General features: G+C 41.9%; 1 protein-coding gene across 1 annotated transcript in view; it reads left to right on the forward strand.

Moving 5' to 3' along the window:
* The window catches only part of LOC122801555 (E3 SUMO-protein ligase RanBP2-like), a 2328503-nt gene that overhangs the window by 2098749 nt on the left and 206720 nt on the right, over positions 1 to 23034 (forward strand). The window contains exon 19 of the mRNA XM_044070992.1: positions 8272 to 8373. Within this exon, the coding sequence (XP_043926927.1) occupies positions 8272 to 8373 (102 nt within the window). The remainder of the gene's footprint in view (positions 1 to 8271; positions 8374 to 23034) is intronic.

Consider the following 23034-nt stretch of genomic DNA (forward strand, 5'->3'; position numbering starts at 1 on the left):
CTCAACGCTATTGCGAATATCATGTAGATGGTGTAGAATCCATTCTTTAAAAGGTCTGTTGGTTTTGCCTACATAGGCTGGACAGGACATGCAAGTGGCTATATAAATAATGTTGGCACTCCTACAAGTAGCTCTTTCATGAAAAAAACTGAGATGTATCATGCAGAATTGTTCCAGCTTTGGGTAGCAGTCGCTTCAATTCGTCCTTCAGAAAGAGAGTGGTTCAGTGATCCACCCTCTACCTGCGACTATGGGACGCATAGGTGGATCTTGTTCATTCTTATGCACCTTGGATAGACCACTTATAGTTGGAATGGTTGGATTCATAACATTGAAGAAATTATACTGTTCCTGATACATATCCTATAGTACATCTTGCATTTTCTTTGAGTCTCGTCACAACCCTGCTGTTTTTTTTATTATAGTTGCAACTATCATTCAACATATACTCCATCTTGCTAGTATAATGGTTGCTATTCAGTACCCTGATTGCTCCACCTTTATCCACAGATCTTATGACTATGTCCCTTCTTTTCATTAAGTTGGTCATTGCCTGACGTTCTTCATTACTTAGATTGCAAAACTGTGATGTCCACCTTGTCTCAGTTGGGCAACCTCATCTTCACACAGCCGAACAAAAGTGCTGACCACTGGATGGAAAAGTGGTACAAAAGTGCTGTTTTTTTATGTTGCCTGTGTCTTTTCACAATGTTCATTGTCATTACCGAATGTGTGCTTGAGTGTAATATTCCTTCCAAAGCAGTTGATGTTGGTAGGTTTAACACTTTTCTCATTTGACTTGCTGAACAGGTACTCACCAAGAATACCTTTTATCAGGGTAAATGTTTTTGGCAGGTCCAGGGCATGGCCATGGGAGCTTCTTTTTCTCCCATTTATGCGGATCTTTTCATGGCCTATTTAGAGGAACAACTCATTTATGATCCAACACATGATAGCTACCTTAATGAAATTGATATATGGAGACGCTTTCCTGTCTATTGTTGGATGGTTTGGAGGGCTGATGAGGTATACTTGAAGGAGTTTGTTGAATACCTGAATGGTAACAAGTGGGGCATACAATTTACAGCCAGTTATCATATGGAACAAATTATCTTTTTGGATGTGGTAGTTAAAAGGAATACAGACAACACATTGGATACTCCGGTACATCATAAATATCCGCAGTATAACTCACTTCTACATGCTTCTAGCTTTCACCCACCACACATTACATGCAATATCCCCAAATCGTAATTCCTCCATATGAAATGGATTTGTTCCAATCCTGACAGATATTCAGATTTCAAACAGGACCTTACCAACAGGTTCAAGGCCAAAGGTTATCCAATTGGTATCATCTTGACAGCAAGCAATTGGGTCTCTATGGTAGATATGAAGGATTTACTCATCTCTAAAGACAAACCATGTCCTGGTCATTTGGATATTAGATTAATGACAACCTATGGACGGAATACCAATATACTGTTGGATAGCATTAACAGAAACGAACATATTGTTAGCTGACCATAGGCTGTCAGAGATTTTACAAGACAAATGCCTCTTTTCCTTTCGCAGGGGCAAAACTCTTGGGTCCTATTTCAGCCATTACAAAAAGGCTTTTCCTCAGATCAGTCCTGAATCTCACCGTACAATCACAGGGGATTTTCTATATGGGTGTACACAGTGTGAACATTGTGTACACTGTTCAAGGGTGGCTAAATCTAAACACCAGTAAAAACACAGGAACTGTTTTTGATGTTAAATTTTTGGCAAACTGTGGCACGGATTGTGTTATATACCTTAGCAACATGTTCCTGTTCAGCTTTTTATATTGGACAAATGACAAGGCCAGCCAAATTATGAACATCACAACACGAGTGATGTTAGACTGGAAAAAAAACACTGATGCACTCTACAAACATACCTTGGTACACACCACAGCAAACTTTAGATTTACCATTATTGATAGAATCATTGGTGATAGGTTTAGTAAATCTGGTTGGCATAACATACTTAATAAAGAAAATAAATGAATGATCAAACTGGGTGGGGGGGTTATTTCCACCTGGGCTTAATGAACACTTATAGTCAACGAATCAGCAGGGCTCTTCCTTAATACATGTATAAAAGGCCATAGTAAATGTATTCTGTATTCACACTGATGAAGGCTTAGTAAGATTTGTGCCAAAACTGGTCTGTTTTTTGCCTTGAAGGACGTTTCAATAAAATCAGAGGACATTGTCTACACCACTGAGTGCTGGCCTTTTGTTTTTGAATTTAATAATTTGGCACCCCAGTTATTTTTAAACTTACACCGGCAGTTTGTCATCCACACTTACTGGCTTGCTCACTTTTCCTCACCTTGCCTCAGTGGACATTTGGCTGTGTTCCCCCTCTGGTTACACTTGAAACATCTAATCCCTAACCATGCACTTGGATTAGTAGTTTTCCCCACTACTTGTGTACTCTGTTGGAGTGGTTTAGACTGCCCCCACATGGGTCCCATTATGTCCATGTGCAGCACTGGGTATCCCTTTCGCTTATGCAGTGGTGCTCTGCTTGCCAAGTAGAGATGCCCTTTTCCCCCCAAATCTTCTGTAGAGTTACACTCAGCCTGCTAACCGGACTGTCATGTCATCAGGCAAAGTACTTGAGGGCTTGTTCCCTCACCAAAAGGTCTGCTAGTCCCTCAAAAGTGGTGACCTGACACCCAGTCACCCATCTGAGAAAGTAAGTACTTTAAGTCAACAATATAATCACGTACGGTTTCATCTGCCTTGTGTCTATGTTCACAAAGCTTTTTTCTGTATGCAACAGGTGTAAGTTTGAAACAGTCAAGCAAGCAACATTTCATTTTGACATAATTCGAACAGTCTTCATTTAACTTTGGTACAACCTGAACAGCTTTACCATGGAGTAAGGGAGTCATGAACCAAAACCAGAGCTCACGGTCAACATCATACTGCCTACATATCCTTTCAAAAATGAATAAGACTATAAGTCATCCTAATCCCTGTACTGAGGAAAAAGTTACTGACCTTTACAGCTTCTCTGGTCTGGTTATTACCGTCCACATTACCTCCATGGTTTCGAAGGGTTTGAAGCTGCATTTCATGCCATCACTGTCTATCATTGTCCTCTGCTTCTAAATGCTTCAGTCTCACTTTGGTCTCCAGTCCATATTGGTGCTGCTGCTCCTCAGCCTGCATTTCATATCAGTGCTGCTTATCCCCTTCCTCAGCTTCCCATCGTTGGGCTTCCAGGTGCAAGTCTCTCTGCTGATTCCAATTCAGGACATTTGGTTTCCAGTTCATATTGGAGCCATTTCTCCTTAGCCTCCAGTTCCAGTCTTCTTAACTCCAGATGGATTCTATAGTCCTCTGGACTGTCTTGGCAGGCTGCACATCACCAGCCACTAAACTGGATATCCTCTGAATGGCTGGTCTGAGCTGTGGCTGCAAGCAAGGCTGAAATCATTGCTTCCTGGGTCATGTTGGCATGCACCAGTCGTCTGGCTTCACACTCCGTAGCCAGCTGGATCTTTGTCAGCTTGCTAAAATTTTCTGCTGACATCCTTGCCTGCTATACCTGACTGACTAAAAAAATAAAACTGTAGTGAATTGAAATTCTGTATGTTTACGTTGTGGCTGTCAAGAGTGCACACCTTAGTAACTACCCGCAGGCTACTGAAATCCAATTAAAAATCCCGCTGCTGCCACCAATTAATGTGATATCTGGTTAATATCCCACTGGACTGCCAACAAATTAATGTGACATCCCCCACTTAAAACCAGAGTCAGTAATTTAGGAGCTTCAATCTTCACTACTGACTCCAGTGTAGGAGCTTCACAGAAAACACCAGAGCACAGAACACACATGAGTGAAATTGCACAATGTCCCTCAAGAATACAGCAGGAACATGCTCTATTTCCTGGGACCGGACTATATACCTCTGTCCACCACAAGTGTAATCCCTTATTATACACTTCAGAGTGACATGTTCCAGTTTAAGACCACTGACTCCCTCACACTCAAAATAAATTTAAATCTCACACATTCAGGAACTTATGGGAAGTCTGACACAGATTTCCATCTGTGCTCTCTCCCCAGTACAAATGGCAACACTGCCACCAGTGTCAGACAGGTCTACATGCCCTTCAAAGGATGCTCAGTTATTAAAAATTAAATATCAAAATAAATGATAGCTATGACCAGAAGCAGCCAGGCATTCAAAGTGGACCTGGGGAGTATCAGGTATAAACACAGACTAATCTCTAAAGAAAAACACTGTCCGGCCACTGTGTAAGTAATGAAAAACATTTAGTAATAAGTAAAATGATTATTAAAAAATGTAAATCAGTAACTTTCAATAAACACCACAATTTAGACACCAGAAATATAAAATTAAACTGATGGATAGAAGTCCATCATCTTAGAAAAACTATATCTAAATAACTAAACGTTCTTTAACTAACAAATACTGTTCTTGATCTAATCTATAGCATAACAAGGCAAAGGCAGGCTTAAAGTTTTTTGGTGAGTTTTTTTTCCGGGTATCTTCTGCACAGCACTGTAACCGACTGCATCTCTTCACTAACTGCTCTTCAGCTGTCTCTGTTATATTCCAGATTCAGTCTCCGCTGTCTTATTTTAAAAATAAGTCACCTGTTTGAAAAAAGTTATTTTTCCTGTCAATCATCTGTTCAAATAAATCACATAGCAACCACAAGCCATACTAATGACATCACCAACTGAGCAGCTGATTCTTCACAGAGTTTGTACTTTAGAATCTCCCTTTCAAACATGCGCAATTTGAAATGTATCAAAACACTGACAGATTCTTTAAATATTCTGTATAAACAGGGAAATACTCGACATTTTAAAAACTTATTTATATTTTCACAATTAGACATGCTGGCATACAGTACAAGTTTATCTGAGAATATACACAAATCATCTGCCAGATATGCTAAAGCAGATGAGTGTTTTCATTTTCTTCACACCCTCTTTCCTAGGGCCCTGCTCAGGATAGAGCGAGAGTCCCCCAAAATCTTGTTGGTAACCTCCTTTTGGCCAAAACGTCATTGGTTTCCTCTAATGCACCTAGCCAAGGACAATTACCACAAGTTTACCTCAGAGTGGACCTACTCGCATAAGACATCGGGTCTCTAATCCATCCTCACTTGTCCACTGTTCAGCTGACATTGTGGGTGATAAGGGTGAATTAGGTACCTTTTTCTGAGGATGTACTTAGGGTTCCACAGGAGACCAGGAAACCCAGTACCAGTCAATCTTATATGTCTGAATGGAACAGATTTTTCTATTTGGTGCCTTGCTGTTAACAAGGATCCAGTTTCTGTATATATTGCTCTGGTTCTCTATTTGTGTGAATTCCTCCATGCTGGGTTGGCATATTATTCTGTTAAAGCTCGCCTTTCACCTATTTCTGCTCGCCTGCCATTAACTTCTTCCCTGGCCCCTAGGTTTAAGGTCAAGCAATTTCTTAACGGTGTCCTTCATATCAGACCTTACAGGAAGCTATTCCACCTTCCTGGGATCTTAATTTTGTTCTAGAAAAATTGACTCTGGCTCCTTTTGACCTGCAGCTTCAGCTTCCTTGCAACATTGTACATGGAAGACCATTGTTATTTTGGCCCTATTCTAGCTAAGAGTGTGTCTGAACTCCTGAATCTTATGGCTGTTCCTCCTTTTTTGGTTTTTAAAGGGACAAGGTGTCTCTTTGCACTAATCCTTCTTTCATGCCCAAATGGTTAAGGAATTGTCTCTTAATCAGTCTAGTAGGTTGCCCTCCTCGTTTTCCTCCTCCTCAGTCTGCTAGTGAGTATGTTCTTCATACTTTGGATTTGCATAGACAGAACAGATGTTGTTTAGATAAGACTGAGGCCATTTACAAGTCCAAGCAACTTTTTGTTTCTTTTCATCCTAGAGTGTTTCTTTTCATCCCAGATCTCTAGGTTTGGCTGTTTATAAGGAAACAATTTCTTCATGACTTTCTAAGGCCATTTCTTTTTTTATTATTTTATTTTATTTATTTTATTTAACATTTGTTGACCGGGAAAGTCCGACTAGGTTCCACAGATCCTTTTTTCAGTGGAGGCCCGGGGAGAAATGCTCCAGACGCATGTCTTTAGAATTTTTTTGTTGCTCCTTTCTTGGGAAAAGCCTTTCTGCCTCTGTAAAGGCTCATTCTGCCAGAGCTATGGCTTCATCTGATGCTTTTTTCAAAGGATTGGCTACCATTTCCATCCTTAAGGTTACTACTTGGACCTCTGTCCATACCTTTATTAAGCATTACAAGTTGGATGATGTTTCCTGAGCAAGGGCTGGCTTTGGCATGGCTATCCTGCAGTGATTTCTTAAGGGCTCTTCTGGGCTTTCCTCCACCCAAGTTTTCTCTTGAGTTTTTGTACTTCCTTTTGTGAAGAATACTGCAGCTGTGATATGGAAGGACATAGTACAATTGTGTAAAATCTTACCGTAACAGTAGATGTCCTTCTCTTCACTGTTGCAGTATTCACTTCCTCCTTCCTCCCCTTGTGCTCTAATCTTTTCCTTTTTTTATCTTTCTCTCTCCTTCTAGATGCATATGTTCCTGCTTCCGTGGACCACTGTTCTTCCTGGGGCTATTAATTTCTGAGGTTCATACAGTCCTTCCTGTGGCTATTCATTTCTGAGGTTCATACAGTCCTTCCTGGGGCTATTCATTTCTGAGGTTCATACATCACCTTTATGCCCTACGCCTTGAGCAGGGAGCATGTGTGTGATGTACAACATGTATAAATCCTATGGCTTTGGTAAACTGGCTTGGACGTTGGGCTACCCAAGGGAGCCAATCCCTTTTGTGAAGAATACTGCAACTGTGAAGAGGGACATCTACTGTTATGGTAAGATTTTACACAACTGTACTATGTATGTGAATTGTATGTCCTTCCTAAGACTGGTTCTCTGCCTTCTGCTCACCGAGTACTGGGGTAAACTCTGACTTTATGTGAACCTGAATAATGTAAAGCCAGTATCGAAGAAATAAATGAGTGAATGTTTTCAGGTTGCATTGTTAAGTAACAGAGTTAATCTGGTATATAGCTGGCTCAGTTTAATTGGATTATTCTGTATCAATCAGAATTTTCCAAGGGTGGTGGTTTTTATAAGCCATGTTAATGACCCAAACTGCAATATGATATTAATAGACTCTAGTGTTGCTTCTCTCTCACCATACAAGACTGTAATGCTGTGCTCTTTTTCTGGCCCATTTCCCACCATAGTACTAATGTATGCTCTAGTTAATTGAATGCATCTGTGTATTTGGTTTTTTTCGTACTTGCGTATTATCGCAACCAGATTTTTAATGGCAATAGCAGTTGCTTCACGAACATTAAATATGCTAGTTAATGTTATAAAACTGTTGTAGAATGTCTATTTTTGTACCACAAAAGTGTGCTTTCTTTATTTATATCAAAATGTAAAAAAGTGTTCATGTTTCTTTCAGCACTTTACCGCAAGCATATTTATTATTTCAAGTCCGCCTACTGCACATTCCAACAATACTGACTGTAATTGCTGACAGTTTTCCACCACATAGTAAAAGAAAACTACCGAAAGAACTATCAACATCATTATTGTAGTAATGAAATCAATGATCGGTGAAGTAATATGCGTTTTTGTCAGAACATGCCACCTTCACAAATCAAAAACATCAGTCCTACCAAGTTTTTCATAGAAAAATGACCACGGAATCAGCTGTCAACATCATCCACCCTTACAATTTAAAAGCATTAATAATTCAATGGTTCTTTTCAAGACCTATTAAAACATTGTTAAAATAAAAAGTTTACCAAAGCCACATTTTTTGTCTGTGTGTGTTCCTTATCTGAAGGATTCCTTCTTCACAGTCAAAATATTCCATTCATTAGTACGATAGCAGCCATGATAATTCAAGCATGAGTCTGTAATGCATGCTAAACAGGAAGAGGATTTTTTGTATTGTTGAAACTAAACCAATGTTTTTCAGCAGCAGTAAGGACTTTCAATAGCTCTTTCAAGAGTTTCATGCACTCGTTTCTCTTGAACTATGGGCATTTCGCAACTGCAAAAGTCTGGTTGCAATAATACGCAAGTACCGTTTTTTTTTTTGTTTTGTTTTTTTTCCTCCATCTAATGCTTTTAACACTGAACTGGTGTGATGTTTGTAAAGATGTGAAAATATATGATGAACTTTGTTTATAAAATAGTGTGTTTTTTGTTCATTTTTAGTGAATGAAAATGAGTCTCATTTTGGATTCTGCTCCTCCTCTGTGTTGTCATTTGCTGAGTTAGCTGCTGAGACTTCTGGTGAATTTGCTTTTGGAAAGAAGGGTAAGTCTTAAGTAATGCTTCAGAGAAGAACTTTTTTCAGTGTGGTAAACTTATTAATGGCAGTAAAACTGTCATCCAAGAATTTTGGACGTCTCAGTTAAGATGTGACTTGAATATATTTGTAATTGCATTGCTTGTAAGTAGATAATAGCCAAGGTCCCCTTTTTTGAGGAATCTTTAGTGCAAAATTTTTGGTATAACTTAGCTCCTGTGTATACTTTATGTATAATTTTTGGTATAACTTAGCTCCTGTGTATACCATGAAGTCTGTTAGAGTAGGATGATGCATTTGGCCGTACTCTACCCTTTTCTGCCACCTGAATTAAGCTATATGCTCTAAGGAGAGCCTAACACTTCTTGAAGGAAAATGCTTACATTTGTTGCCTAAAAAAATTACTTTCTGTATCTTCCAGTAGCGACGAGGTAACCAGCCAAGATCCACATATTTTTTTAACTGCCCATGAAAGGAATATAGACAGAATTAATGTTACATATGTCAGCAATTCAGCCTTTTTGCCATAAGCAATATGTACAAGAAGGTTTGTCTTGCATGTGGCTTGGTGACAGCCTTGGAAGGTAATCTGGGCACAGTTTGGCAGAAGAGCTTCTCATGGTATAGGCAGGAGGCTAAGAAAAGGGATAAGGTAAAAGAACAAGACAGGCATCAGCCAAAGCCTTCTCAGCTTAAGTCCACATGACATGTCCTCAGCCCTGTCATGGTCTTCAAGCTGTCTTACCTAGTAAGAGATCAGTCTTGTGCTAGTCTGCTTACAATGTAGGTGGTAGGTGGAAACGTATTCTACTGCAGCCACTTTTAGGAGTAATGATCAGTGCTCAGGCATCAGACCTCCTGTATAACAATATGGCAATTCACAATTGAACTTAAACTTTTGGATAAACGAAAGCTGTTCTTCATGAGTTGACATTGGCTATAGTGCCTTAATATTTCTCACAAAGAGAAAAGTATAAATCATTCCATTCCCTTTGGATAAAATGGATGCTTCGCAAAATTACCAGTTTTGTATCCCGTCGTAACATAGAACGGTAAAGTCCTGACTGCAGCCCAGATTACCAGAGTTTGATTAGCGGATCAGGTGCATGTAGGTTTGGACTTGAGCTTATTACACCATCTCTCTCATCCGAAGGCATGTTCATGCACACCACCATAGCTGATGCACAGAAGAGGCTGCAGATGTGCAGTGGGGATGGTGGCAGGATATTGACTGATATATACACAGAAGAGTGGACAAGCCACAGGGCACATTGCATGCCAACTTCTTTGACAGCATGTGTAGTAAAAGGGCAATGTGATGCTGCTACAGGATGCCTTTCTCCAGCTCCAAACATGGTCAGAGGAAGTGTGAAGGGACAGGTGGATTAAATAAACATGTAAGTTTCAAGTAATGCAGAATATAAAGGGGCTATTACATTTTCAGGTCTAGACAGTATTCCTTTTGTGATCAGCTACAGTAAGTAGAAGGACTTCCTGATCAATACAGCAACACGATAATTAAAGGAATGTGAATTATTAGCCCACATTCCATGGTCTCTAACTACATTCTTATTTTCAAGTTAAGTTTTGTCTGTACTGTAAGCTGGAGAAAGGCTGTCTACCATGCATGACAGTATTGCACTTTTTTGCATTTACTTTGAGTTTATTTGTATACCAAGTATTGTCAAGAACAAACTTGTTCTGGAGAGCCTGGGCATCTGAGGAGGACTTGAGAATGACACCCAGTTTACAGTCATCTGCAAATGTGGTTAACCACATCTTGGATCATGATCTCGAAAAGGAGATGCCAAGTAACAGAGGTCCCATTACTGAGCCCTGCAAACAACACTGGTCATATTCATTCTCTGAAGAAGCACCCACTACCCTCATAGTGTGGGTTCTATCTTTTAGCCAATTTGCTGTCAATCTTATTGCATAGAGATCTATTTGAAGCATGTTTGGCTTGTTTATTATGATAGCATGAGGAATGGTATCAAATGTTTTGACCAGATCTTGGTAAGTTTGAGTGTACAGCATGATCATCCCGTGTTACCCTTTCAAAGAATTTGACCACGTTCATTAGACAGAATATACCCATTACAAAGCCAAATTGCTGCAGGTCTAGTCAAGTTTTTACTTTTATAGTTCATCAGGTCAGTTATCTGCAAAGCTAAGAAAATATGAGATTTGTCAAACTGATCGGCCTATAATTTCTGGGGTCAGTGATGGGGCTCTTGTGAAGATCTCTGAGCAAAGACAGCTAAAACATGTTAAAGCAGTAGTTCTGCCAATGCATGTTTAGTAATGTTTATTAATCAGCGGGGTATGTTACTAAGTTCCATGGCTGATGCATTTTTAGTCTCAGAAAGCATTTTTAGTACATGTTGTGTAATAATGATGGGAGGGCCTAAGATCTTTAGGGATAAGTGAGCTTTGGATAGTTGTCTTTGGGGTGAAGTTTCCACTGAATAGGTTTGCTAATGTTTTCAATGTCCGCTGGATCCAAGTAAGTAGCGCCATTTTGAATAAGTTCTGAGCAACGCTGGCTGTTAGTTTCTTGACATGGTTAAAGAAAGATTTGTAATTCTACTTAATTTCTGATGTAAGACTAAGTTCATTGGCTGCATTGGTTTTCTTAATTGTTTTTTTTTTTTAATGCTTTGATAATTCCTTAATGCTGACTTGACTATTATTTGTCCTGTTTACTTTGTGTTTTTTTTGTTGTTGTTGTAGGGTTTGTATATGTTAATGGACCACCAGCGTGGTTTACTCTTAAAATTCCCATTGTGTTTAGATCTGGTTGGAACTGGCAGATTTATACATTTATCTAGCTGAGCAGATAATTGATGTAGCTACTTGCTGTGTCAGTTTGAGTGATACTTTCATATGTAAATTTGGAAACTTCATTGTACATTTAAAATCCCTGAATTCCATGACATTGGCATCCATTTATGCATAATTTTAAAAGTAAGGGCTAACCGTTTTTGATTTTGACTTATCCGGGTAGGGTGTACTGTATGATGGGGTATGTTAGTAAGGAGGTAGCTAAGGGTTATGTGATGGGGGGGGGGTCAGTTGATATTAATTTACTTAGATTCTACCTCTGTCCATCAGAGACATTGGGGGCCAGACCAAGGATAACTTTTTAATTTCCCCATCCAGTGTTCAAGGTTCCATTTGAATAGAGTCCAGGATAATTTGTCCTTCACCTAGATGGGGAGCTTATTCCATTAGCACTGAGATTGTTAGAGATGCATATTAGTCTCTCCAGCAGGTTCTGTTCATGTTGCAGGCAAAGTTCAGGTCCTTTGATCTAGTGTTCTAGTGCTGTTTGTTTTGCACATGTACAAGAGATACAGCAAAACTGGATCTAAGGATGCCTTGTATGCCAGGCATAGATCACTTGTCAGTAACCTGTAGGAGACTGATTATAGAGACAAGGCCTTAAAGTGATGTTTTGGACAAGGTATTCATACTGTGTATTCTCCTGGTGATGAACCTTTGAGAGCGTTTAGACTGTTGCAAGTGCCTGGTTAGGTACATGCCAAAGGGGGCACTGTACTCCCTGATGGGTTTGATAATGGCTGGGTAAAGTGGTACTGTAACTTCCTTGAACCTGGATGCCATACCCATGCTTATGAGTTGGGTGACCTAGAATGATTTTATTACTATCTTGGCTAGGTGTTGGTCAAACGCCAGATCACTGTCTACATATCTTCCCAGATCCCTAACTATTGGTCAGCTCTTAGAGGTGTTTTATCAATGGAGTAATTAGTTTGGGTGGACAATTTCCCAAAAGGCACTGTAATCCATTTATTCACATTAAATTTTAATCCATGGTTTTGACACTAGTCATTTGTTTGTGTTGGATCCTCTTGTAGGATGTTGGTGTCATGGGAGGAATCTGTAATAGCTCCTAATTTACAATCATCTGTGAACATGGTGAGCTGCAAGGCTTTGACATTATGCTTGACTTCTGCGAAGTTGATGCCAAACAGTAGTAGGCCCAACACAGAGCTCTGGGGTACTCCTCTGGAGACTGGTCACCTGGTGGAGGTGGTCTCTCAGATCCTGACTTCTTGGGGTCCTATCTGTGATCCAGCCAGCCTTCCAGTGAGTTATGTAGTGATTTATACCCAGTTCTAAGAGTTTGTCAAGAGTACCTGAGTGGGGTATTGTATCAGATGCTTTTGCCAGGTCAAGGAAAGCATTATGCACCATTTTTCCTTTACCCAAAGCCTCAGTGACCCTCTTGAAGAAGTGTACCAGATTGAGTAGGCAAGACCTTTCCTTAAAGCCAAACTGCAATTGAGTCAGTGTCTGTAGGTTGCCAGAGTCCTTGTTGATCATTTTCAAAATTCATCTCATGGCTTTGCATATTAGACTTGTCAAACTGATGGTTCTGTAGTTCCCAGGATCAGTTGATGGTCTACTCATATGAAGATAGATGACCATTGCAGCCTTCCATTCACCTGATACTTAATCTGCTTTGAGGCTATAATTGAAGAGTGCCTCAAGTGGTCCTGCTAGGTAATGTTTTAGGCTAATTAAGGGGCAACCGGGAGTATTGTCAGGGCCCATTTGAAGCATTGCTTTTGGCCTTAGCAGGTGCCAGCAGGACCTCCTCCTTGTTGATAGTTGGGGATGTACTACAAAGAGTTTCACAGGGAGTAGTGGGGGTGAAGTTGGAGCTAAATGTATCAGCCAGTAGATGAGCTATGTCACCCTGGTCAGTGAAGGTTGCAACATTTACCACCAGTTCTGCACACTAGAAGGCCTTGTGATTGTCCTTCACCTGGGAGGTTATCCTGACCTAGAAATTGACATTGTTGGACTTATCAGACCTCTTAGTTTCTTGTTTAGTTAAATCAGAGTGCCCTTGTTTGTGAGAGGTGCTCTTTCTGATTTTAGCTATGACTTTTCTTTCTTTTGTTATATAGCCTGTTAAGGTAAGGAATCATACCAGTGAGATTTATTTTAAGCATTAGACCTGGGCTTGCTTCTGGTAGGTATGGCAGCCTCAGTGCAGCCATTTACATGTTTGTACAGGTTTTCAGTAAATATTTCTTCATAGGAAGCTATGTTCCCAGGGTTTGAGGTAGTCATGAATTTTGACAAACTGTTGCTTAATAGTATGTAGTTTGCTTTAGAATAGTTCCTGTTAGCCTGGGTTTTCCTGCCTGGCTTTTATTTTGAGGGAGACAGCTTTTTAGTCTTAACTTCACTAGTGATGATGGGACACAGTTGGGGGGGGGGGGTTGCAACACTATCTGATGTTTTTGAGTACTAGGTCCAATATGTTCACTCCTCTGGTTGGAGTGCGCACTGTCTGGTGGACCAGGGTGCTTGTGTTGATAAAGTCCAGGAAACAATGTGCCCATTTCTTCGATTTTATTGCTGTTAATGTTCATTATTCCCACTGCGATAGTAGCCTGTAGGTTGTCTCTTATCCAAGACACTGCAACGAGCAATCTTCCAAAAGCTATGGATTCTTTCGTTTGGTCAGCTCTGACTGCTGATTAGCCATCCTTGAAGTATTATTGTTACCGACTTACAAAAAAGCAACTGAGAGGCTTCACAAGAGTACCAGGTAGCACTTCATCTTTTTTCTGGCAGATAAGTCTGGGTAACCGCTCCTTACAACATTTTATTTTTATTTGATGTAATTTGGATTTGATCTTTTTATGATTAGGAGCAAAAAAAACTTGAGGGTTGAGAGTTTCCTTTGGGACTCCCTGCATAAAAGAGGTTTTGTGTGCATGTGTTTTTTTTTTTGTTTATATTTAAAAAAAAGTGTTTTTACTTTTATTATTTGCGTCAGTCCTAGTCCTTTAAGAAACCTGTTACTTGTATACTACCATTCGTTCCTGTCTAGTTTAGCCTCTGCTTGGTGGTGGCATGCTTGATATAAAAATGTACTGATTATAAAAAAAAAAAAAGTACTTATGCAAGCCTTTTTTGGATGGGGCATTGTTTTTTCTTGGCAGGAGCAAACATATCTGTGTGTAGTACTTCTGCTAACTATGCAAGTTGCCTGACATTGTCTCTCGGGTGAGATTTTCATTGTGCAGTAGCCTTAGCTATATGGGTTATATCCTTCCAAGGTTAAAACAGCCATCCAGCTTCCAAAGCTTCAGGGCACCTTCCATCTGCTCAAACCATTCGGCAGCTCAAGAAAAAAGATAGGTTTGAGCTCCAAAGCTTCCTGAGCTTTCCTGTCAACGAAGAGAGCTCTTCTGTGTGGGCTTTTGTGGATTGACTTGTCTGTGTGTGCCGTCCCCATTTCTTGGCAGATAAGTTCCCTTTGAGGGGAACCTTCCTTATTTAAAAAATGTATTGTTTAGTTGTACTTTTCTTGGTTAGGAAAGTTATTTTTCTTGTACGAGTTTGTCTTAAAGAAATGTTTTGAGCTCAACTGTACTTTTAAACATGAACACACTAGTCTCCTGTCAGTTTAATAGCTGTTAAAAACAGTTTAAAATTATTTTTCTTTGGAAAATTGTTTAATTTTGGGGGTCAGCAAATTGCATTAAAAGCTTTTTACTGTAGTTTTATGGGAAAATGACTTTCTACAACTGTAAATTTTTACTGACTTGTGCTATTTGTTTTCCCTGGAAAGGAGGCACCATTTATGGCTTGAACGTGGAACAAACTGTTAGTCCTATGGTCTTTCCTTTTTCTAGCCACAAAAGGATCAAGTAAAGCAAACAGCCTTTGACACCACAGCAGGCTAGCAATTTGCCTCAGCCGCAGGTAAATAACTGTGCTGCGGCCAAAGTTGGTTCCTCAGACCCCTCATCTTTTACCCTGGATGGATCCCTCTAGTGTAGTACCAACAGCCACTATGGACCAGGTGTTAGCTATGCCCTATGCAGTTGTTGGAATCTTCTCCACATTGGGCAAGTAAGCCATTCTTGTTGGTCCTGGGAGAAGGATCAATGAAGTCTGCACTGTTAAGTTACAATGTTGTGCCTGTCCCTCTAGAATCTGCTGCCTCCATTAACTTGTTGACCCCACTTTTCCTGTCAAAAAGAAACTGAAAATCAAACATGCATCTGCTAATGCTCAAATTTCCCTGTACAGAAGTAGTTTATTAGGTCTGGCTCAGGCTATTGATCCTTATAAGGTGTTTTCTAGTAAAAGAAAAAGGGATGCCTCTCAGACTGAAGCAAATTAAGATTCTGAATCTAGACAGGAAGAGGAAGAGATAGACGTAGGGTTTTCTTCTGAGATTTCTGATTTAGATTCAGAGGGGAGAGCATGGTGTCCGATTCTGCCTGTGTGGGATGTTCATCATGTTACACTGCTGCAGTCATCACACTTGGGTTATCCTGCTGTCAGGCGGCCCCGCAGTCGGCCAGAGTACCAAAGTCTTGGTCCGGCGTCGGTTGCTGTCTCTTCTTCCCTGACGTCAGTGCGCCAGGGGTATATAAGATGCATCCAACGCCATTTTCTCCAGTCTTTCTTGCCGCGCGGTGCCAGAAGCAGTTCGCAAGTGCCGGTCGGCCGACTCCTGAGATTTTCAAGTCAAATTTCAGACCAAAGTCTTCAATAAAGCTAAGTACCCCGTTGGGGAACCTTTTCTTGCCTCAGTCCGATGTCAGAAAAAGTTAACAATTGCATTTCTTCTGGGAAGCAAATACCTCATAAGGACTTTCATTCTTATTGTATTCCTTGCCTAGGCCCAGACCACGACGTCACAGGTTGTCGGTTTGATTTCGCCCGACATTATTTTGGTAGGAAATTTAATTGTACCATGCCGTCGGAGCAACCGACGACCGGAATGCATAAAAAACGCAAAGATAAGGACAGGCAGCCGAGACCCAAATCAGACTCCGAGGCCTCTGCTAGGCCAGTCGCCGGTTCTCCAGTTTTCAGTGAAGCGCCTACGCAGCCCCTGACGACTGCTGATTTAGAACCCCAGGCGACTTCCGATTCACAAGCGGAGATTGCTAGGCCTCCACAACCTTTAACCTTAGGCCCATCCGATTCCATGCCTGAAGGAGATTCCGGTGTAGTTGAAACGCCTTCAGTTGCCGAAGGTGTCTTCAGACCGACTACACTCACTATTAAATCCTTTGCAAAGCTGAAAAGTCCTTTAAAAACGAAGAAGACTGTACAGCAGTCTCCAGTACAAGGCCCCATGCCTAAGAAACAGATGCTTAAGATGGCTGAAGACTTAATTACCCTAATCAGAGGTTCCCATCCCCCTCCTGATAAAAGGCCAAGACAGGAGGAGGACTACGCTTCCTCTGACCAGGTTTCAATTTCCTCAGACTCTTCTGAGGAACAGGAATATTCCTTTCCCCCTTATGAAGACTCTGATGCTGAAGAGTCTATCCCTTCTGCATCTCCCCCAGAAGACTACTGTTTTGGGGAAACCTTACATACCATGAGGGAACATTTCCACTGGGAAGGCCAGGATTATTCTGATTCTAAGAAAAGGCTCCGAGAGTTCCTTTTACTACCCCAGCACAGACCACTTGCTCTTCCACCTGTGTTAGACATTGTGGATGATGTTTACTCAGAATCTAGTCTTAACCCAGATTCACTACCTCCTGCACCAGCCAAACCAGACAGATACTACAGAGTCCCTGACTCACACAAATTCCTGTATAAAAGCCCTGTTGCTGACCCAGAAACCATTTCCCAGGGTCCCACAGGAGTTAAGGCCTCTATTGCTAAAAATCCTGTGCCCTCTGAAAGGGATTATAGAGCACTAGACAGATGGGGAAAGAAAGTATATACCTCAGCTACTCTAGCTGTGAGGGCCTTAAATTGTCAGTTTCACATGCTGAAATATCAACAATATTTGATGTCTCAATTAAAACAAAAAATGCTCACACATACAGAACAGCCTGATTACAAGAAAATTCAAGATTTGTTGCATGCAGCTGAACAAGTGGGAAAACATACTTTACAATGTGGATTTGATTCATTGGAAGCTTCTTGTAGAGCAGCAGTGACAGGGTCTGTCATACATAGGCATGCTTGGTTAAAAGAACAAACTTTACCTGATCATGTTAAAGCAAAGTTATTGGATGCACCTTTACAGCAGGATGTTTTATTTGGTGTAGAAGCAGAAGTTGTTTTAAAGAAAATGGAGGATAAGGCAAAATCCATGCAGACAAACACATTGACTTACCCCTCAGACTTACAAGCAAAACCCTCTTGTCAGCTCCCTTGGGGGGAAAACTAGCACTTTTTGCAGACAATTGGCACATCATCACAAAAGACAAATGGGTCCTAAATATTGTATCTCAAGGATACAGATTCCACTTTCACACTTTGCCAAGGATAAAAGGAATGCCAAACCTGCCACCAAATCAATGGGCAGAGGCTCAAAAGCAAATTTCAGCTCTCATGGACACAACAGGTTCCTACACAGGAGCAAGGACAAGGATTTTACTCAAGACTGTTTCTAGTTCCCCGAAAGGATAAAGCCTGGAGACCCATTCTGGACCTCTCAATTCTAAACACATACCTGGAAGTACCCAAATTCAAGATGCTAACACTACAGCAACTTCTTCCCATGCTGGGCAAGAAGGCTTGGCTAGTAACATTGGACCTCAAGGAGGCATACCTGCATGTCCCTGTCAGACAAAATTGCAGAAGAATCCTCCGATTTATAGCAGGTTCAACCCATTACCAATTCTCTGCACTGCCCTTTGGCTTATCTACTGCACCCGGGGTCTTCACAAAATGCCTGGCACCAGTAATTGCATACTGCAGACAAAGAGGGATTCAAATATATCCATACCTGGACGACTGCCTTATTCAAGCAGAAAGCAAGGACATTCTATTAAAGCATCTGGCATTTATTAAAAACCTACTAAGTTGCCTAGGGTACACAGTAAACGAAAAGAAGTCAAAACTAGTGCCCTCACAAGACATAATATTCCTGGGTGCCAGCTTAAATACAATGGCCCAGATGGCTTATCTCACGCCAGACAAGCAAGGACAACTGACTCAATACCTCAAAATGATGGCAACAAAGACCCAACTCCCTGCAAGAAAAATTCTGCAGGCCTTGGGATTCATGGCATCTTGCATACTACTAATACCATTTGCAAAACTGCATATGAGGAAATTACAATGGTATCTGAAAAGCGTATGGACTCAACACAGCCACAGCTTGGAAACAATAATTCCACTCATCCCATGCCTTCAACAGGAGTTTCTATGGTGGGCTCAGGCATGTCACCTCAACAAGGGTCAGCCTTTTACCTTACCCACAGCCAGGCAAACTATAACAACAGATGCATCGAATTATGCCTGGGGAGCGCACATGGCAGGACATTGTATTCAGGGCAAATGGTCTGCAGACCAAAGGCATCTACATATCAATCAAAAAGAGATGCTAGCTGTACAAAATGCTCTAACAGCTTTCAAGGACCTCCTACATCCAGGACAACCCCTAATAAAGACTGACAACACCACAGTGACTGTGGTACATCAACAAGCAAGGGGGCACACACTCCTACCCCCTATGCAGACAAGCAATGACCTTGTGGAACACAGCACTGACCTACCAAGTTCAACTACAGGCACAATTCCTGCCAGGAAAGAAAAACACATTGGCAGACGATCTAAGCAGAAACATCATAGATCCTCACGAGGGAAAACTAGATCCACAAGTATTCGCAATGATAACTCAAAAATGGGGGAGCCCAGACATCTGTTTGCTTCCCCCCAAAACTACCAACTACGGAAATTCTGCACAAGGACATACCACACACTAGCTTGGAAAGTGGACACCCTCTCATTCAGTTGGAAAACATTGGCAGTGTATGCCTTTCCTCCACTTCCTCTTCTGGCAAAGGTGCTGCTGAAAGCTAGATTAGAGAGGCCACAAATGATACTCATTGCTCCAGACTGGCCACGCCAACACTGGTATCCAATACTAAGGAACATGGCTCAAGGCCCACCATGGATTTTACCTACAATTCCTCACCTGCTCACTCAGCAAAACAATCAGATTCTACACAGCCAGCTCAAGACTTTAAATCTGGCTGCAAAGCAAATTGCCTAAACAACCAGTCAACACTTCTTTCTAAAGCTGTGATGGACATCATTCTGGAGGCCAGGAGACCCAGCCACCAGGAAAGTCTATTCAGACAAATGGAAAAGACAGTTCCTCAGAGGGGCTAAGAACATAAGGCCGCCCCGGAGAGCACCAACACCAAATTGGGATCTCAACTTTGTTTTGGAAAAACTTACACTACTACCCTTTGAACCAGTTTTCACAGCTGATCTACAGTTCCTGTCATGGAAAACTGCCCTGCTGCTAGCAATAACTTCAGCAAGAAGAGTCTCAAAACTACAGGCCCTAATGGCAGTGGAGCCTTTCATCATTTTTCATCAGGACAGAGTCTCTTTACGAACTAACCCTTCCTTTATGCCAAAGGTGGTTTCCAGTGTGGCCCTAAACCAAACCATTCATTTGCCCACCTTTTACCCAAACCCCCAGAACAAAGGGGAAAGGCTCCTACACTCTTTGGGCATTCACAGGCAATTACGTTACTACTTGGATAAAACTAAGGCTTTCAGAAAATCTGACCAGCTATTTGTATCCTATGCTGCAGGATCACAAGGAAAAGCTATCTCAAAACAGGCCATTTCAAAATGGATAGGACATTGCATCCGTTTCTGCTTCACACACCATGGGAAATCTGTGCCTGGTAACATCAGGCCCCATTCCACCAGGGCTACAGCAACATCAACAGCCTTCCTCAGAGGGGTACCAACCAAGGATATTTTGGAGGCTGCAACTTGGAGTTCAGTGCACACCTTCACCAAGCACCATCACTTACCTCTATACTCTAAAACCAGAGCTGGCTTTGCCACTGCAGTTCTGCAAGGCCTACTAGCCTCACCAAACCCTGTTTAGTTCCACCTCCCATCCTTAGCTTTGGGATTCAACCTAAGTGCGATGACTGCAGCAGTGTAACACGATGAACATAGTACAGTTTTGTACCTACCATAAATGTAGATGTTTGAGTGTTCACACTGCTGCAGTCCAGGTTACCCTCCCTCCATCCCCTCTGAACTAGCTGGAGTTATCTATACCTTTCTATCCTATACAACCTTTGTGGTGTATTTGCTTGTAACTGAAGGAATTGTTTTATTTTTATTTATATATTTTTTATTTGCAATATGTGTTGCCTACCTATTGGGGGCACCTGACATCTGAGGCAAAAAAACTGAAGAAAATGGCATCGGATGCATCTTTTATATACCCCTGGCGCACTGATGTCAGGGAAGAAGCGACAGCAACCGACGCTGGACCAAGACTTTGGAACTCTGGCCGACTGCGGGACCGCCTGACGGCAGGATAACCCAAGTGTGATGACTGCAGCAGTGTGAACACTCGAACATCTACATTTATGGTAGGTACAAAACTGTACTTTTCTTTTTCTATGTGACTATTTTCAGAATGAGCCAGTGTTTTCAGTGGGAGAACACTGAGATGTTCTTTGTGTTTCACTGTTGCAGTCCTGACTGTTGGGATTTCCTGCTGTGAAAGGCCTTGGGCAGCCCAACTACCAGAGAAAAGTGTTTTCACCTCCCAGGCTGGCGGACACCTTTACCAACGTCAGTGCCCTCAGATAAAAGGGGAGCCAGCCAGGATCATCGCCTCCGTCTTTTCTTGCCAGCGGGACACGAAGCAGTTTCCAAGTGAGTCGGTCAGTACGCACCAGAGAGGAGTTGTCGTAAAGATAAGTACCTCATTGGGGAAGTCTCGTCTTTTTCACATAACTCATGTTAGCTAAAGTAAATAATTGTCTGCTGTGGTAAACAAATCCCACAGAAAGACCTACATACTTATTTTTATTTGCCTAGTCCCAAACCACTATATCCCTGTCATTTTTGTGCTAGGTTTAACGCTAGGACAGTTAGGCGTAGGGTTGAATTCTTAGCTCGTTTTCTAAGACAAGAATCAGTTGAGGCATGTCGGTTGGCTTTTGCTGGTTGTCCTTATCTTGAGGTGCATAAACAAAAAGAATAAGAAAACTGAAGTCTGAGTCATCGGATGACCATCACTCCTCAGCTGACTCTCCATTTAGACTGATAACTGTTGAAGGTGAGGTGCCTTTGTTGCCCCCTTTGACATTTGAAATAGCAACCTGGGCCTTTGTTGAGACTCATTTGGAGTCTGACATGCTTTCGGTTCCTTCAACAACTTCTGCTCACATCTTCAGCTCATCGGTTAGGTCCGAGGTCACTCAGCAGGCTGTGGTTTCTGACAAGCACTCGCTAATCAGTGATGCATCTAGGTCTAGGCCAGTGTATTTTCACAGAGTCAGGCTCCAGGGCATCGAACGTATCTAGACCTAAGGCTAAACCCACCCAAGGAAAGGCAGTGTGGCAGGGCCTCTGCCTAGGTCTACAGGCTCCCAGTTACTGGAATCCCAACAGGATTTGATTAAGGTGGCCGAGGACTTGATTAACATTGCAAGTGCCAGACAGACCACAGGTGAAGCTGTCCCTAGAAAAAGCAAAAGGGGTACCTATGCTGATCATGTTTCACTGTTGCAGTCATCACATTTGGGTTAACCCTGCCAGGCTAGCTCTCGGCCGGCCCGAATACCAGAGGCTTAGTATTTCTGCGTCCGTTGCTGTCGCTTCAGGACTGACGTCAGGTCGTCAGTAGTATAAAGTAAGGCAGCCGATGCCATTACATAAGTCTTTCTTGCCACGGAACCCAAAGCGGAAGCAGTTTGCACGAGTGCTGGTCGGCCGCTACCTGAGTTTCATCTTCTGAATTGAAGCTGAAGTCTTATAAAGCTAAGTTACCCCATTGGGGATCCTTTTTTCTTGCACTAACCAATGTCAGAAAAAGTTAATTGTCTTGCCTTTGGAAAGCAAATACCACACCGAGACTTTAATTTTTACTGCATCACTTGCTTAGGCCCAGACCATGACGTCCCCCGCTGTCGCTTTTGTGCTTTGTTCAATGCCAGAACTATACGTCGTCAGGCGCTTATTGTAGCTAGATATTTTTGCTTACAGTCCTCTAATTCCGATATGGCTTCGGTAAACCATCCGACAGCAGATCTTCTGAAAAAACCTAAAGGTAAGACAGACTGCACAGGTCCAAACCTACCGACGACGCTTCTGTTAAGCTAGTCATCAGTTCTTCGGTCCTCAGTGAAGTGCTATTGCAGCCCTGATACCCACTTTTGTGGATTCGCAGGCCGCTACCGAGACCCTTTCAGAGTCCAGTATGCCGCAAAGCTCTTCATCTAAGGATCCCGTGGTTGTCTCTCCCGTGGATGGGTCTGGAGCCGCTGAGCAGGCACTGGCTTCCAAGGAAGTACTTCGCACTACTGATTCTCGACACAAACCGACGACTTCTTTCACATCCACCGTTATTTCGAAAGCTACCGAGTTTCTAAGGCTCAGGTTATGAACCACACCCAAGAAACAGACTACCCAGTCTCAGGCACCTGCTTCCTTGCCAGAGTCTCAAATGCTTCAAATGGCGGAAGACCTTATGCTGATTAGGGGAAGCCAAGCTACCCCTTCCAAAAGAAAGAGATCTGTCCCCATTAGTTTTGTCTGAACAGGAGTCTGATGGCTCTGATGCATCTGAATATGAATACATGCAACCCCTCTCTGCTTAATAAGGATTCTGATGCAGAGGATTCCATTCCTTCAGCCTCTCC

The sequence above is a fragment of the Protopterus annectens genome, chromosome 5.part0 (genome assembly GCF_019279795.1).
Source record: "Protopterus annectens isolate FY-2018-M chromosome 5.part0, PAN1.0, whole genome shotgun sequence".
NCBI lineage: Eukaryota > Metazoa > Chordata > Ceratodontiformes > Protopteridae > Protopterus > Protopterus annectens.